The sequence below is a fragment of the Sturnus vulgaris genome, chromosome 2, assembly GCF_052056855.1.
Source record: "Sturnus vulgaris isolate bStuVul1 chromosome 2, bStuVul1.hap1, whole genome shotgun sequence".
Taxonomy (NCBI): Eukaryota; Metazoa; Chordata; class Aves; order Passeriformes; family Sturnidae; genus Sturnus; species Sturnus vulgaris.
In genome coordinates, this window is record NC_142244.1 from 26497936 (window position 1) to 26513762 (window position 15827).

Below are 15827 nucleotides of genomic sequence, written 5' to 3' on the forward strand. Positions count from 1 at the left end.
TTCCTCTTTCACCGTCCCTTACGGCTGCTCAACCTGCTGATTCTCATCGAAGGTAGTGTGGTCTGCTACCAGCTCTACTCCCTGCTGCGCTCAGAGAAGTGGAACCACACCCTCTCCATGGCCCTCATCCTTTTCTGCAATTATTATGTCTTATTTAAGCTCCTTCGGGACCGGATAGTATTAGGCAGGGCATACTCCTACCCACTTAACAACTATGGACTCAAGGCACACTAGGCCGGCCAGTCTTCTCTTCCTCATCCCGCAGGGTAGGGAGGGAACCTCAGAAAAAAAAAATATTTTCGTACACTTCTATTTTTTTCTTGCGACGTTTATAAATATTTAAAATATTTTATATTTTGTATACTATTGTTTTTGTGGGGCGGGAGGGGAACCAGTGGCAATTAAATGTTGCTTTATAAACAAGGTGTTATTTTATATATATATATATATATATATATAAATCCATGTGTATATACCATATATCTATATCCATACATATATCTATGTGAAGCAACAGGATTGTGTGGTCACTGTGTCTGCTTTGCTCACAGAACTGCTGGTAATCAGGAACTGGTCTGCTGTAGAATCCAGATAAACTAACAGCCAGGGGAAAAAAGAAAACACAAGGGCCTTTCACCAGGATAAGTTTATTTTAATGACCTCAGTACTAGAAAAGTCTTGCACTGGAAATGTGCATTGCTGAGATATGTTTAGGTAAAGGGAGGAAGCAGTGTGTGAAAAGAGAGGTTGAGTTACTGACAGTCAGTAAAAACTCAGTTCTTTCTTCTTCCCACTGTTAGGAGGATGCAGGTACTTAAAAAAAATAACTACATACTTTAGCCTCTCTACTCCTAGTAACCTCAGCTCCCCTCACCATGCCCACCCAATGAACTAAATATTGAAATTAGGATTTTAGGGTAGTGTAGCATTTAGGAAGGGATTTGAAATAAGTAGTTTTATCTATTTCATTCAAGCAGTAATGTTCCTAGGTGAAATTTATTCTTGTGAAACACTTGCCAAGTCCCTGAAGTGCTAAGCAGTACATTTCAGCAGTTTCACTGTCATTTATGTTGGCAGTGTAAATAACTTATCATTAATAATAGAGGAAATACTTTGCTTCGAGACTGTTCTTCCTAAAGCTTCCTAGGCTGCAGTGAAAAAACAGTTGTGGCAGTATCCCATAGAGGTATTCAAGATAAAACATAGAAGTAACTGTACATGCTGGTGACAGCTGATGGTAGGAGTTGATGTTTTAACTCAGGTAATTAAGCAGGGGACAGCAATGCAATGTTCTTGCATTCAGATGCCATTTGACAACTTCAGCCATTAGTAAAGTGCTAGCTCTTTTTAAGGAATATGTAGGTATGGAGGGAAAAAAGAATCCCAAAACTGTACTGAGAAACTGCAATTACTTTCTGTTTCTTCTTTCCTTCCAAGCTACGTAAGAATACAGTGATCTCTGCTGTCTGTAGAACAGTTCTCCAGCAGCCTGATCACAAGTCCAGGATACCTGGTAAGGTAGGCAACAGGAAATGCCTCTGAGCATTCAACCCAAAATGAACACAAATGCTTAGGTTTAGTTATTCCTAAGCCTTTCCCTAATGCTGCAGACAGGACAAAGGTACTAGGGAATTTATAGTCTGGTGCCTTTCAATAAAACAACAGGATGGCTTACAGCCATGCCATACTTTATGCAGTAATCCATGCCTACCTTGATTACTTTAGGAAGTAATTTAAAGATAAGAGAAGGCTGGCTTCTTATCTAGAACAGGTTTTTGCTGCATATGGCTTTCTGCAACACCTTTCTTGCATCCAGCTTCAATTTTTGCAGTAGCTCAGTGGTATTTCCTACAAATTCTACCTGTTTCCTTCAAGTTCCACCTGAGCTGGCTCAGCACCCCTTGAACAGTATTTCATAGCATCCAGTGGTTTCTTCCATTTAGACACCTAGATCATAGTAGGCTTATATATAAGCAACCAGCATGAGACAAGAGGCTCTCCAGAGCTTAGCTTGGGAAACTGAGATGTGCAAAAGAAAGCCAGAACACTGCACCAGGGCTTTGGGGCAGAGTCAAGGAAGGTTCATGGTGTGGCTTCTCCTCCCCTTGCATGCCAGGCTGAAGGGAGGCAGGACTCAGAGGCACCCAGACAAGTGCAGCTGTTGGGCTGACCTTGCATTGGTGGCAGCAACACCTCCTTTGCTACAGGCTTGTGGTTTGCTCCCAGTGTACTGAGTACAGTGTCTAAGTGTAGCTTAGTTAAGATCCTCCTTGTTCTGAGGGTGCAAGGCAGTGTTTGCTGCCTTTCCCCTTCAGAAACAGTACCTCTGTTCTGGAGGAGGAGGAGTTCCATGAGAAGGTTAAGGTTTTACCTTGCCATGTACAGTAGTACGAACTGCCTGCATGCAGTCCTGCAGATGCAACTGCCTTCCTCCCATACACAGGACCCCTACGTGGGAAGAAATTGTGGAAGACAGTTGCAGCTTTCCCTGTTGGCAAAAACTCAACTAGCTAGCACAGTTAGTCTCCCTATAATAAACTGGACTATCCACCAAGCAGAGAGCCGAAATTATGTCTGCTCAGCCTCAGTGCCTGATTAGATCAGTGCTTTGTCCTCATTCCTCAGATGGGCCTGCTACTAAGCCTTATTTGATGATCACTGAAAACAAGTTCACTAATATTTGGTCAGGTCAGACTAGGAAAAAAATAGACTTGTTCCCCATCTTGGTTGCTCCATCATGCAAGGATGTCATAATAAATGGATGGTTTTTTGGTCTGGTCACGGAACTGCTCCAGCTTTAGGCCAGTCCTCAGAAGAACAGCTTCATCCCACCATTTTGCCATGACCTGGGAGAAGATGAGAGGCAGGAGGAGAAGGATAAATGAAAAAAAGTAGCACATACAGATGCTCTTGAAAGCCTTGGAAACAATTTTCTTCCCCTCATCCTCAAAAGATGTTTTCTCATTTTACCTCAATAAGCATGGCATCACTGTATTTGGGATAAAGGCAGCTGTGTGACCTTCAATTGCAAGACATAAATATTTCCTTTACATGAGACCTGTTTCAAGGGGATTTAAAGAAGTTACAGAAATGAGAAATAAGAAAGGGTAGAGATCAATACTGAGTATTGATGCAAGTACACAGGGAGACAGAGAAATCTTTCTTAAAGATACCCAAAGAGACCTCTGCCATTTAGGAGTGAGGCAAATCACGTCCAAATTAAAGCTTTTTATTTCCACTACCTGATAGCTCCTCAAGTGAGCTGGTTGCAGGGACCTGGTTGTGATGCTTCAGGACAAAGGCAGCTGGTGATTTTGTACCCCAGTGTTGTTCACAAAGAGCAAATACTCACCTGGAGGCTAATCGGAAACCCAGCAGTAGAATATCCAATGGGCACCACAAGGCCTGGAATTCCAGTGAAGTTACCGAGCTGCATGAACCTAGGGGGAAAAAGCTGTAATCAGTATTCCTGGGGAGGGCAGCAAATTCATCCTTTTTTGGTAGAGGCAGCTATGATTAATCTCTCCAGCCTTACAGTCTGAAGTTCTTTTCCAGCTGTTCCCAAACTTTTGTTTCTGTAGTGCAAGTAGCACTTTCCTTACCTCATGGACCGGACTGTGAAGGACATATCACTGCTTCCAGTCAAGAGGTCAGATTCATAAATTCTTGGGGCAGTGCAAGGAACAGCTGTGGAGGAATCACAAAATAACTGAATTTGAAAAGGACTTCCAGAAGTCATCTTGTCTAACCTTTGGCTCAGGAATGGTCAGCTAGAGTGCAGGGTGCCCGTGACCATGTCCAAATAGCTTTTGAATATTCCCAGGGATGAAGATCCCACAGGCTCTCTGGGCAACCTGATGCAGTGCCGTGGATACAACCAGGAAGTCTGGAAATACACAGCAGTCTTTCTAATCAGGCTGCATTATCTTCTAAGGGTGCAAGGCACAGCAAAGTGCATGAAAGTCATACTCTTAAAATTGAGGAGGGAAAGTGCCTTTTAACTATTCTTAAAAGGCACCACACAGCTGTTGAGGACTGGCTCTTTAGCCAAGGGTGCCAATACCTGGTGTAAGGATACAGTTCACAGTGCTGAAGATCTCTTGCAAAAATCTCATGCTCCGAGTTCTCTGTCGATTTGCCTGCAAGCAGAGAGAATACAGTCTGATGGACCCTCTTGGCTCACAAAATTCATGTTTGATGTTGGCAGACTGCCCATCAGCATCTCTGCCTTTGCAAAAGAAGACACCATTCCCACAATTTGGAATCAGGGTGCAGGACAGGTAGCATGTCCTCTGTGGTGACCTACCATTCAGCATGCTCTCACAGCAGAGGACAGCTGGGTGACATCTTCCCATGGGTATGGGGAGGCTAACAGAAGCCTCTATCCCACCTTTACAGTTTCACTAAGTGCATCCCTTCAGCCTTCACCCCAGTATGTTCCTTACCTTAATATAATCCAGAGCTGTGAACTGGGAAGCCAAGGCCAGGCTAGCCCGAGTTTCCAAATTCTGAAATTAAAAAAAACTGATCAAGGCTCTGCTTGCAGGAAACTGAACTGTGACAGCCCAGGAGCTCTCTTTCAGGTCTGCTCTTTCGTAACAGTAGTCATCAAACAGGTAATTTGTCATAGAAGCAGCAGGAGGACCTCAGATTTTTCACTGACATGACATTTGCTCTGTATCAGCCAGAACAACTACTGACACTGCTCGAAGCTCCTGCTACTTACCATATCATGGAAATGTTTATTGAAGTCAGGTTGCAGGAAGTCTCTCATCTCACTGAGAATGCAGATCACATGTGCCACTCGTGCTTCCTCCATCTCTGGAAGAGAGACTTCAACCACAATGGCTCCCAAACTCTGCAGGTGCTTCACCGCTGTGTCCAGGACAGGTAAACCACAGACATATTCCCTGAATTCACCAGACTTCACAGAAACCCTGCAAGTCCCCAACCCCTGCAGAGTGAGAGACCCCATATGCCATTGCAGGGTAAGCATCTTTAGTGCACTGTGTGGCATGCATGACTGCAGCTGCTTCCCCTAGGGAAATGCATTCAACCTAACTACATCTCAGTATTCCAACAGGGCAGGGGCTTGCAGACAGGTCCCTAACTTACCTGCTGTATTTCAGGCACATTCACCTTGCCCCTCTAACTTCCCATTAAAGCAAAGAGTAAAAGGACTGACAATGTTTCCCCGAGCACTTTACATGACCAGTGTTCTATCAGCATGAAGTGATTATTTAGCATCAAAAAATTCCCATTCAAAGCCCCTTCTGAACCATAATGGTAAAGGAACCAGGGAACACTAAAGAGACCGGGTAAATAATACAGGGCCACTAAATCTTGATGCACTTTAACTAGGCTCAACACCAAGACTTTGGGAAAAGTGAATCTTCTGCAGTCTGAAAAGAATCCTCTTCTTTCTGTGACCCCAGCTTCTTCATAAATACCCATGTCTCCTAAGAAAACTAAATGTAGAAGCGTGTCTATGGAAATCAGGAGGGTGAAGAAAATCCAGGCAAAGCATAAATACTGTGAACTATCTCAGCTCCAATGCAACTACTATACCATGCCTTGTAAATGCTTTCTGTCCCACCCCCAAGTATGCACCAGGGTCAATTTTGCTTAGTCTAAACTCTGACAAAGGCACCCTAAAGGCACCACTTGGCTGATTTCAAGGAAATACCAGACAACTGGATATATCACAAAGACCTAGCACTGTATTACTACTGAGCATTATGTTGTTAAACAAGGCCTTCCCTTAAAAGTCTGTTACATTAAAGCTTGCAGAGTAAGTATTACCAAGCACAGATCTGTCTTTATACACACAGAGGCTGAGTAGACTGAACTGCATTCTTCCATTTTAATCTGACAAGCCTACAACTGCTGAGCTTTTTAATCCTCAGCAGTCAGGGGGGTTTCCCTCATACAAAGTTACTGCTGTTTATCCAGCCAGAACCCTTCAAGCAACTGCCTTTAAGGACTTCATGCAAGAGCTATTTAATGCATACATAAGAGGAGCACCAAGTGACACCATAAACATCAAGCACAGTAAGAGACTTACAGACTTTCCCTCTTTACCTTTCTCACAGACAGACAGGACTTCAGCATCACATGCCTAAAGAATAAGAGAAAAGAATTTTAGTAACTTTAGTAACTGCTCTCCTCTTGGTGAACACACTCAACAGGACTTCGGTCCTCATGGTGCTTTCCTTGTTCCTGTCCCTAAGAGCAGTGAAACACAGTCCTACAGGACTTAGGTCACATGCTGCAAGAGAACAGCTTGCAGGTCACACCCCTAATGAAGAGGAAAGGTCATTTTTTCCAGAGCAGAGAATATCCCTCATCTGCACTGTGCCAGAGCCAGTAAGTCTTTTTTGTATCTCCAGGAAGAAATCCCGATCGCATTTCTGGGGCTGCATTACAATTTTCAAGCAGTACTATCTTGCAAGCCCAATTTCTACACTGGAATAATGAAATAACACTCAGCAGCTACAGCACTGTCACCAAGCAGATACACTCTTTTTCCTCATTTGATTTTAAACTAACTGCCTTTTGTTATCAGCTCAAAAGCATTGCTCCCCATAGAATCAGAAGTAGTCATTACCTTTCCTCATGCCTCCGACAAAAGACAGACAAAACAGACAACAACTCAAAAGGCTGCCTTAGGAAAAAAAAATATCTCCATGTTGATGTTTTCACACAGGCTGTATTATCTTCCAAATACAGGACTAAATATAAGAAGCTCTAATGATGACAGGCAAGAGAACAATGAATGCACTGGGCTCCTTTAAAATCTTATTTTGCAAAGCAGCAGAAAGATAGAGATAAACCAAGCACCTTAAAAACTGTCCAGTCCACTCCCAGTTTTAAGCCTTTCAGGTCAGGAGCACACATACCAGATAGGGTTGCTCTGGGCTGTTTTAGTCCTGCAGGGAACAAAGAACAGTTCCTCCTTTTATTCTAGGATGCCTCTAGGAAGGCATCTGGTTTCAGGGAGGGAGAGGGTTCACCCACCATATGGGTAGAGCAGATCTGGCTCAGCAAGGATACTGTAAACAATGGCTGCATCTGCCACTGATGTACAGATAGGGCCTGTAAAAGAGACCAGTTATAAAAAAGTGACAAGAGGTAAATAGTACCTTCCTCCCCAGGTCTTTTCTAGGCAGAGATTGCCTCCCTTGTGAGAGCAGCACACAGCAAGGTCCCTGAAGTAGAGCAGAAGTCCTCTTACCTACGCTCACTGTGGAGTAGGAGAGTGGCAAGCTGCCATGACAACTGATGCGCCCAAATGTACCTGGAGAACAAGAAATGGGACTTAGGTGTGTATCAGCAGTCATAGGAAGAGCCACCTAGATGGCTCTGGTACACCCAGGATAAACAACAAATCCCTGCCAGTCACTTTTATGTCTGCTGTTTCAGAGCCCAGTCTCTCATTCTTCAGTACCCTGTTCTGCTGACCCCGATCTGTCTCATCAGTGAAACATATGAATAGTGAAATTGGTTTCCCCCCATAGGAATTATTTAGTTGAGGGGAAATATGTGCAGGGATATTTTGTAATATTTGTATTTATATTTGCAGAAGCAGCATTTGTGGTGTGGAGGATGGAGAGGCAGGAGCAGGATTATCAACAGCAGGAGACAGCACCCCATGGGAGGTCTCACCCACTTCACTGGCAAGACTTCATGCTTAATACCAGCTGTCTTCTGCAAGTACTCATATCACCTTTCTGACCAGTTGCATTTTGTCATCATCATGATCGTCCTCAGATGAATCGAGATGAGTCAAGGTAACCACATGTGAAGGATGGAAATAGAGTAGTGGCTGAGTATCTGGTCTTGGATAAAAGGTAGAAAGGGTAGAAAAGGTAGAAAGGAAAGGCAGCAAACATGTTTTGTTTAGTATTTGATATAAGTAAGTTAGGTTTTTAGAACCTCTGCTCAACAGAAAGTAGAGAATACAGCTGCCAGTCTAACCCTCATGACTCTCAGGGTGTTATATTTCAGTTTCTCTGGTCAAATTTTACTTCACAGGAATAAGTGACTGACTTGTTTGGTGGCATTCTATCTGGAACAGCAAACAAGACAAACACACACTCCTCCATGATTAAAGGGCTCTACCTTTCAGCCCCACCACACCACAGAACGAAGCAGGAATCCTCACAGAGCCTCCTCCATCTGTACCAATAGCCACGGGGCAGAGACCTACAAAAAACCACAAAAACACAAAAACCACAAAAACTACAAAAAAGACCCACACATTGGCCTGTGATCAGAGACACATCATGTTGCCCTGTCCATTCTACCAGCAGCACACAGAGCTCTCTGTTTAGCTAGAAGTTCTCTTCAGCTACTAAACCCAAACCCCCCATAAAAACTATAAGCCTGAGGTACTATGGCTCAGGACCTTCCTCCCACCAACTCCATTTAGGACCACCTACCTGCTGCTACAGCTGCTGCTGACCCACTGGAGCTCCCACCTGTGAAGTGGTTAGGATTGTAGGGATTCCTAGGAATCTTGTGGTACCTGAAGCAGACAAAGACCGTTTAACCTTTTCTTAGGAGGACTGTGTACACTGCAGGATAGGAAAAGATCCAGAAACACAGCTCAGGGATTCTAATCTCTTGGTAAAGAGACACCATTTAATCTCAGAAAGTGCCACGTCCCTAGAAAACAGGATGCAAAAAAGACTTCTGCCTCAGAGTCCAATCTCCTGTGAGCATGAGCTGCCCACCCAAAAGAGGCCTGAAGTAAAGGATGCCACTTCAGCTCTTCTGTTGGCAATGGCTCCATGCCATTATTGCCTGCCACAGTGCATGATGCAAGGTGGAGCAATTGGTGGCCAGCAATCCTTACAGACAAGCAAGTCAGCTTTGCCCTTTATCCCCAAATCTCCAGCCTGTTCACAGCCCCAGCCAGCAGAGCCCTGCCAAGCTGCTGGATATCCAGCTGCCTTCCTATGGTGAGGAAACGCTGGAAATGCTGTCACGCTGTCACAGCTGAGGGGGAGCTCTAGTTTCACCCAGCTGCACATGCACCAAGTGTGGCTCTACACAAGGCTTATAAAGGCTATGAGCACCACTGCTCTGGAATTGAGTTCTCAGCTTGGCTATAGCTGGAGAATTCACCATAGTAAAGCAAATTCAGTGAACCTGTTTTAGTTCAGAAGATAAAACCACTATGATCTCCTGAGGTGACTGTACCTTTTTCTCAACGTTCTAGGCCTTCAGCCATCACTGAGGTTGAGCATTACATGACTATTTGTTTTTTATTTATTTGTTTTCTGTCTTTTGTCTACCACTCATCCTATAAACATTCACATCTCCAAGCCTGACAAACCAAATTCCTTACTCAGCAGACAACACCTGCAGCCTCTCCTTCCTTCAGTTTCAGGAGCCTTCAGGCTTCCACAGCTACTCCAACCCTCAAATCTACAGTACTAGGTTTTCATACCCCCAGGGTTCTGTCATGCTTCCCCTTATTTCTGTACTCTTCCCTGTGAGTTCTGGACAATCATAGGTATTTCTAGACTGGGAGAAGAGAGAGGAAAGAGATTTTTACCTATTAGGGTTGCATCCAGTTGTTCCAGTCCCTAGTTCATGCATGTTTGAGACCCCAATAATGATAGCCCCAGCCTCTCGCAGCTTCTTGGCCACAGTAGCATCTTCTGTTTCTGGCTGTGTCCCAAGATACACTGTTCCCACTCGGTGATGGTAAGGTACCTTAGCAAGAAAACACATAATTATTCATTCTAAAACCCTGGAAAAGGAGCACATGCATATTTCAACATCACAACAGATCCCAGACATTAGGATCCATGGAGGTAAGCAATGGCTACAGAGCACCACTCTTCAACTTGTCCTGTGTTGGTCTCTGTCAGGAGGGACACTTAACCCTTTGGTATTTGGTCCTTCTCCTGTGCAGCAAATTCCTTTTCACACCATGATACAGAAGAGCGGAAACATGTAGATGATCACAGCCTGCCTCCCTGCAGCAATGCAATTGCTATGCCCAGAGGCTGAAGATCGCCTTGGCCCCAAAGCACACAGCTCTGTGTTCCTTCTTTCTGTGGACAGAGCTACAGCATTTCAGATCTGCATGCTTTGAAGCCTGGCATCAAGATTAGTTGAATGCCAAAATAACAGACGGACTTATTTTCAGGGTAGGTACTCTTTACTTTGAGACACCAACAGAAGAATGTATACATAAGCAGGACTCCCCAACATAGGGGTAGGTCTCTGCAGAGCCTACAACAGTCTGATGGCACTGCCACAAGCATTTACTGTTAGCTGTTGTTAGGCCACAGGTAGAAATCTTTGTCAGTAGGGATTTTCAAAGTAACTTGTGTATTTCTGGCTGTTGGAGGTTGGGTGTTTCCCTTTTTATCTCTGTGGAATTTTCCCCATTGTTATGCTAAGAATCTGTGGCTACTTTCTAGCTCAGATGGCTAGCTTCTCTCGAGGGGAGGCGGGGGAAGAGGGGGAAACACCGAGATATCCAGGCAGCAGGTAAAGGAGAGGTTTGGGAGTCGCTGGCTCTCTTGTTCATTTGGCCCGGAAAAGGACAGTCGCTAGGAAAACTTCACCCTGCCACGCCGACGCTGGGAGCTGCCTTCCTTGGCTGTGGGATCCCGCACCGCCCTGCTCGGACACTCTCTCCGGCATCTTCTGCCGACTTCAGGCATCCTTTTGGAGCATCGGGACCGACGCTGCCCTGGGATCCGTGAGCAGTGTCTCTTCCCCGCCCTTCCCATCTGGGACATAGACCATCATCCCCAGCGCCCCTGCAGCCACGTACAATTGCTGCATCTCTCCCCTGCTCACCGGGAGCTGGCCGGCGCTGCCTGCCAGCTGGCACGCTAACCGCACTACAGGGGAAAGGTGTCCACAATCGAAAGAACTGTTACTGGGTTTCTGCTCTATTGTTGTTAATTCCGTAGTTATTGTTATTGTGTTTTGTTTGCCTTGTTATACATATATATATATATATATCAGTAAAGAACTGTTATTCCTACTCCCCATCTCTTTGCCTGAGAACCCCTTAATTTCAAAATTATAGTAGATTGAAGGGAAGGAGCGGGGGAGTTTACCCTCTCCATTTCAAAGAGAGGCTCCAGTCTCTTTTAGCAAATATCTGTCTTTCAAACCAAGACACTGGCACGTGTATTTTAAGGTAAGGAGAGAGGGATGCTTTGCCATTGGAGCAGAGTTGGTGCCTGAGAAATACGCTTACACTCACTGTACAGATGCTTTTATACGTTCTCGTAGGAAACTGTTTCCCACACCCACTCTCTACTCTGCATGGATTAAAGAGATCAAGATATGGAACACATCTGCTGTATGCAAGATCTGTCTTCACCTTGCAAAACTTGTTAATCCTACTCACTACAAACCTACATACAACCCTTCATTACAAACATATTCTCAGGCTGCTGCTGAGAAGTTGGTCTTAAAACCTTGTCACAATGTGTTGTCTAGTTAACCACCTTGAGTAGGAACTGGCAGCTATACAAGGAAACTCACCACTTTGAACTCTTCTTTCAGGCACACTGGGATGCCATCCAGACAAGACAGGGTACACTTATTCCTGTAACGAGTAGTGGAGGCCTCAGCCATCTGCACAGAGAAAAAGCATAAAGCATATGTTATATATATTTAGCTGAGTGAAGGTATTCACCAGTATTGGAATGGATATAAAAATAGCTTTCTTAGCCAGTCTATTAAAGTTTCCTTCCTCCACCATATGCTGGTGGACAACTACAACTTGGAACCATCTACACTAATGGATACCACATAAGCACAGAAGTCCTATTATAAACAGCCATCCAGCAGGAAACAGATTGCATTAATGCTACCTCTCTTCGAAGGAAGGAAAGCAAACCTGTTTGTAGTCCTCTAAATACAAAGGAAGGAAAAATGTACTTATTTTTCTGTGCATATTGGCCCTTCTAATGGATGCTACCCGCCCTTGGGGTGGCAGAGGCCCCTTTCCTACCAGAGGCAGACATTACCAGCATTATTTGCTCCTGGTCCCATTGCACTATGGCTCTGAGTGGTGGCGTGGATTTGTCACAATCTTCCAGCATGGCAATGATGTTCTTGGCTACCTGGGATGGTGTCAGCTTCCCACTCCTACAGGACAGAAGTTGGGAGTTTGTTACAAGACCCCCTCCCATCATATCCACTTGTAGGGTTTGTCTCCCATGCAGCAAGATGGCAGCTGTTACAGCTTTAAGCAAGAATTAGGTAAGAATCTCTGTGGTGATGATCTGAACACTGTTGACACCATCAAGACAGGAGATTCTTCTCCTTAAGGGGAGAATTTGCCTACACAGAATGTTCCTTAGAGGAGGAAAAACTAGAAGAGTTACCCAAATATTCCTGAACCACCAGACAGATAAACAGGGACAAACAGCTGAAAACTACACTGAGAGTCCACAAGCTCCTCAAAGCTTGGAAGCTATAGAACTCCCAGTATAATGAGCTAATCAAGAGGTCAGACCCCTTTATGCAGGCCTCCTATTACAGAGAAGGGGGTCCCAGCAGTATTGTCATAAGCTACTTTTAATAAACCTTCCCTTCTGTGGAAACCTTGAAAGGCACTGCGAATTAGAAAGACATGAGAGGCCTCTCTCCCAGCTATCTCCTTTTGATAACGAATCCTGTTCTATCAGGTCAGAACAATCCCTGTCTTGTTCCTTGGGTCAACCCCATGCCCTCTCCCTGTATGTCAGCCTTTTGGTTACTCCCACCCTGTTTCCTTGTTAGTCCCTATACCCTAATCCCTATGCCCCCTAGTAATTGGTCTCTGATACTACTTCCCCCACCCCAAAACCCCCATGTACTTAACCTGGACTCTCAGACCAACTTCCTTGCCTTTGCCTTTGTTTCTGAACTTTGGGACTGTGCACATGCGTGGCTGAAATAAACATCTCTGTAAAACTCTTGCAAAGGCCCTTCCGGCTTCTTTATCTGCTTCATCTCAACAGCTACCCCAACATCAACACCCTCCCCCTTGGCGAAGGCTGTGTTACACCACAAATGCACCATGTCTGGATGACACAAAAGCCTTGTGGCCAAGATGCACCTGTAACACCAGACTGCAGTGTCAGCCCTTTGCTCCAATGCCACAGCCTGCAGGCAGAGGTGGACTTTGAGGAACAAGTTGTAGGAGTGCAAGAATATTTATCCAAGGGCTCCACATCTGGCACATGTCCCAGACGCAACTAGGACTACTAGGCAGCCAACAGCTCATGGAACCCCAGAGTGAGGGAGTTGTTTTCAGCTCTTTCCAAGCAGGACACATTTACTAGGTGCAAGCAGGTGTCATGTTTAGAGAAGCACAAGGAGCTAGGGAATCAGGAGATTTATCAGAGACCTACAGTATTCACAACTTCCATAATCCAGATCAACCTTCATCTACTTCTCACTCATGTTTGAGCAAACAAGATATGTAGAAACCTCTCTCAGACAAGACTGACAATAAGCCAAAGAAAATGGCATTTAAATATCCTTGTAGGGCTTGTAAAGGTGAGCCAGCTCTCCCAGCTGACTTTCCCTTGTTATTCTACTAAAGGGAAAGAACAGCATGAAGTGATGATAAACAATGGCACCTCAAGGACAATGCTAACAGAGAGATGTCTGAGAGGCTGTGGAACGGTAGCAGCCCACAGCAGAGGAACACGCAGGACAGGTTGTTTCCAGGTCACCATTTCACCTACCGGTAGCATTCCAGATAGTCTTTGATCCCTTTGAAGCTAAACCCGTTCCTAGCAGAATCAGACCTGCAAAAGAAAGGATTAAAAGGGGCAACTGTGAGCCACCAAAGCCAGGTTTGTTTAGGCCTGCAGACTTCAGCATCACTCATGCATCACATGCAGATTTTGGCATCACTCACAGCAAACCATCTGGATTGCCAGCCCCTGCATTGCAGCTCACACTCTGTCAGACTCCTTGCACACAAGCCAGGGAACAGGTACACTACAGATGTCACAGAAATAAGAGATCAGTTTTACCAGTATATTCTAGTTTCTTCATATTCTTACTGAAATAGAGCAGTCATTAAACTGTTCAAAATGTATTCCAGATTTACATTTGCTATTCACCACTGCAACATCATAGCTTAGCTGGAATATACTTGTGAACCTACTCTGTCAAAAGTTCAATCCAGAGACAGCCAGCAGCAGATCTGGGTGTGTAGTGCAGGAGTGGGAAAAGGCACCGTGCAACACGCACAAGCAAACTGCTTCAACGCCAAGTCAGTGGCTCTAGCACATAGGCAGTAGACCATTTCTTATCACTAACAAAGCTAATTTCTTGTGCATCATTTTCTTTAAAACCTGTGCTCCTTCTCCAAGTAAACCTGGTGTTCTCTTTGAGATTCCCTGCAGGCTAGAAACAGCACTCCTGTAAGATCACTTAGAGGAATCTATTTACTAACTAGCCAAACACTAAGTGTACCTGCTCTAATACTGCAACCAGAGCCCCTGGTAAGGGCAATATTTGGTCTCTCCCCAATAGGCAGACTCCCTTAAGCTTTTTCCCTTCACATGGCTTGTAATTATTAGTGATTTACAAGTTAGAAAAGGCGAGATGACTGACAGCATTATTTGTTTTGTGAAGTGGCTGGGCATGGAAACAAGAATTCAATCTAAACTGCTGACAATGACAACTTCCCACTAATATAACAGTGCCAGCATGTGTGTTCTTCCACTTCTCTATTACACATCACATACTGACCTTGCATCTGTCAGCTGCTTGATAACATCTGAAGGACTTGTAGCCTCAGACTTGTCTTCTGTAACACTGGCAGCAACCTCCGGGATAAACGTGGGATCTTCATGAATGTCAAGGGAACGCATAAGTGAGAAGTTGTTCATTCTGAATAAGAGAGAGTCACTGCTGGAGTTTTCAACCTTGACTCTGACTAATCTTTCAGACTGTTCAGAAGGAACCTTACCGAAGAACATTTTGTCTTAGCAGTCGGCTTTCACAGCAGGGAGTTGCAACAGTTACAAGCTAATCTCTCACATGTTTCCTAAAGGCAGCATCAAATCCATTCTGCCTGCTTAACAAAGCCTCCTACCTCTTGACATAAGACCAGCTGCTGTAAACCTGAGCTGGGAAACAAATGGTGGAAGTTTTTGATTCACTTTAATTAGACCTCCCATAACAGACCAAACAAGACAGGAATAGAGAGGAAAATAAAAGGAGAGTGTAGTGTAAGCCATACAGTCAACGACTAATCCTGTTAAAACAAGCACCTCTTCAGACTTTTCCATGACCTGCTTCAACATAGTTGGTTGGCAATCAAATACAACGGGGATTGCAGCATAAATCCATAGCTTGGACCACATAAAGCCAGGAAACCAAAACCCTGTCACAGATATCCAGGAATGATCTGCAGTATAACAGCAGTGACACTTGCCTGGGTTTGATTTGCTCAAAAAGCCCACATCCCAAGTCAAATTCAGGGGTGACACAGTTCTCAAGTGTCCTGGGATCTGCACAGATGACCCTTCAAACCATGAGCAAACTATATGAAAAAAGCATGAAGAGGTTCCTGAACCTCTTACCCAAGCGTCTCCTAGTGCAATGTATACTTGAAATCAGTTTCTGAACAAAAACACATGTGAGAGAAAGAAGAAAGGTTGACCTAAAATAGAGAACATAATTAAAAAGAACTTACCAAAACCTCTGAACTTTATATCTGGCCTCACTTCCCCACTACTGCTATTCTTTTAACCCTATCAGTGATAAGCATAGCATATTTGCACATCCACCAGCTTTGAAAAAAAGTTTGTCCTTTAATAAAAGTGCAAAGGCAA

General features: G+C 44.5%; 2 protein-coding genes across 5 annotated transcripts in view; one reads left to right on the plus strand and one right to left on the minus strand.

The window, feature by feature from the left end:
- Positions 1-1759, plus strand: part of TMEM39A (transmembrane protein 39A) — a 31016-nt gene extending 29257 nt beyond the window's left edge. For all 3 annotated transcript variants that reach the window (XM_088158983.1, XM_014890271.2, XM_014890270.2), the window contains one exon: positions 1-1759. In XM_088158983.1, the coding sequence (XP_088015109.1) occupies positions 1-234 (234 nt within the window). In that variant the 3' untranslated portion in view covers positions 235-1759.
- Positions 632-15827, minus strand: part of LOC106861699 (uncharacterized) — a 17527-nt gene continuing 2331 nt past the window's right edge. Inside the window, exons 4-20 of one of the 2 annotated variants that reach the window (XM_014890267.2) lie at positions 14740-14880; positions 13722-13784; positions 12012-12132; positions 11524-11616; positions 9563-9723; positions 8442-8527; positions 8122-8205; positions 7235-7297; positions 7018-7095; positions 6841-6929; positions 6082-6118; positions 4727-4875; positions 4446-4508; positions 4064-4139; positions 3603-3687; positions 3353-3440; positions 632-2846 (exon numbers count right to left, since the gene is read on the minus strand). In XM_014890267.2, coding sequence (XP_014745753.2) covers positions 2736-2846; positions 3353-3440; positions 3603-3687; positions 4064-4139; positions 4446-4508; positions 4727-4875; positions 6082-6118; positions 6841-6929; positions 7018-7095; positions 7235-7297; positions 8122-8205; positions 8442-8527; positions 9563-9723; positions 11524-11616; positions 12012-12132; positions 13722-13784; positions 14740-14880 — 1588 coding nt within the window. In that variant the 3' untranslated portion in view covers positions 632-2735. Of the gene's footprint in view, positions 3059-3352; positions 3441-3602; positions 3688-4063; positions 4140-4445; positions 4509-4726; positions 4876-6081; positions 6119-6840; positions 6930-7017; positions 7096-7234; positions 7298-8121; positions 8206-8441; positions 8528-9562; positions 9724-11523; positions 11617-12011; positions 12133-13721; positions 13785-14739; positions 14881-15827 lie in introns of both variants that reach the window. The other variant, XM_088158982.1, reaches the window with a different exon arrangement.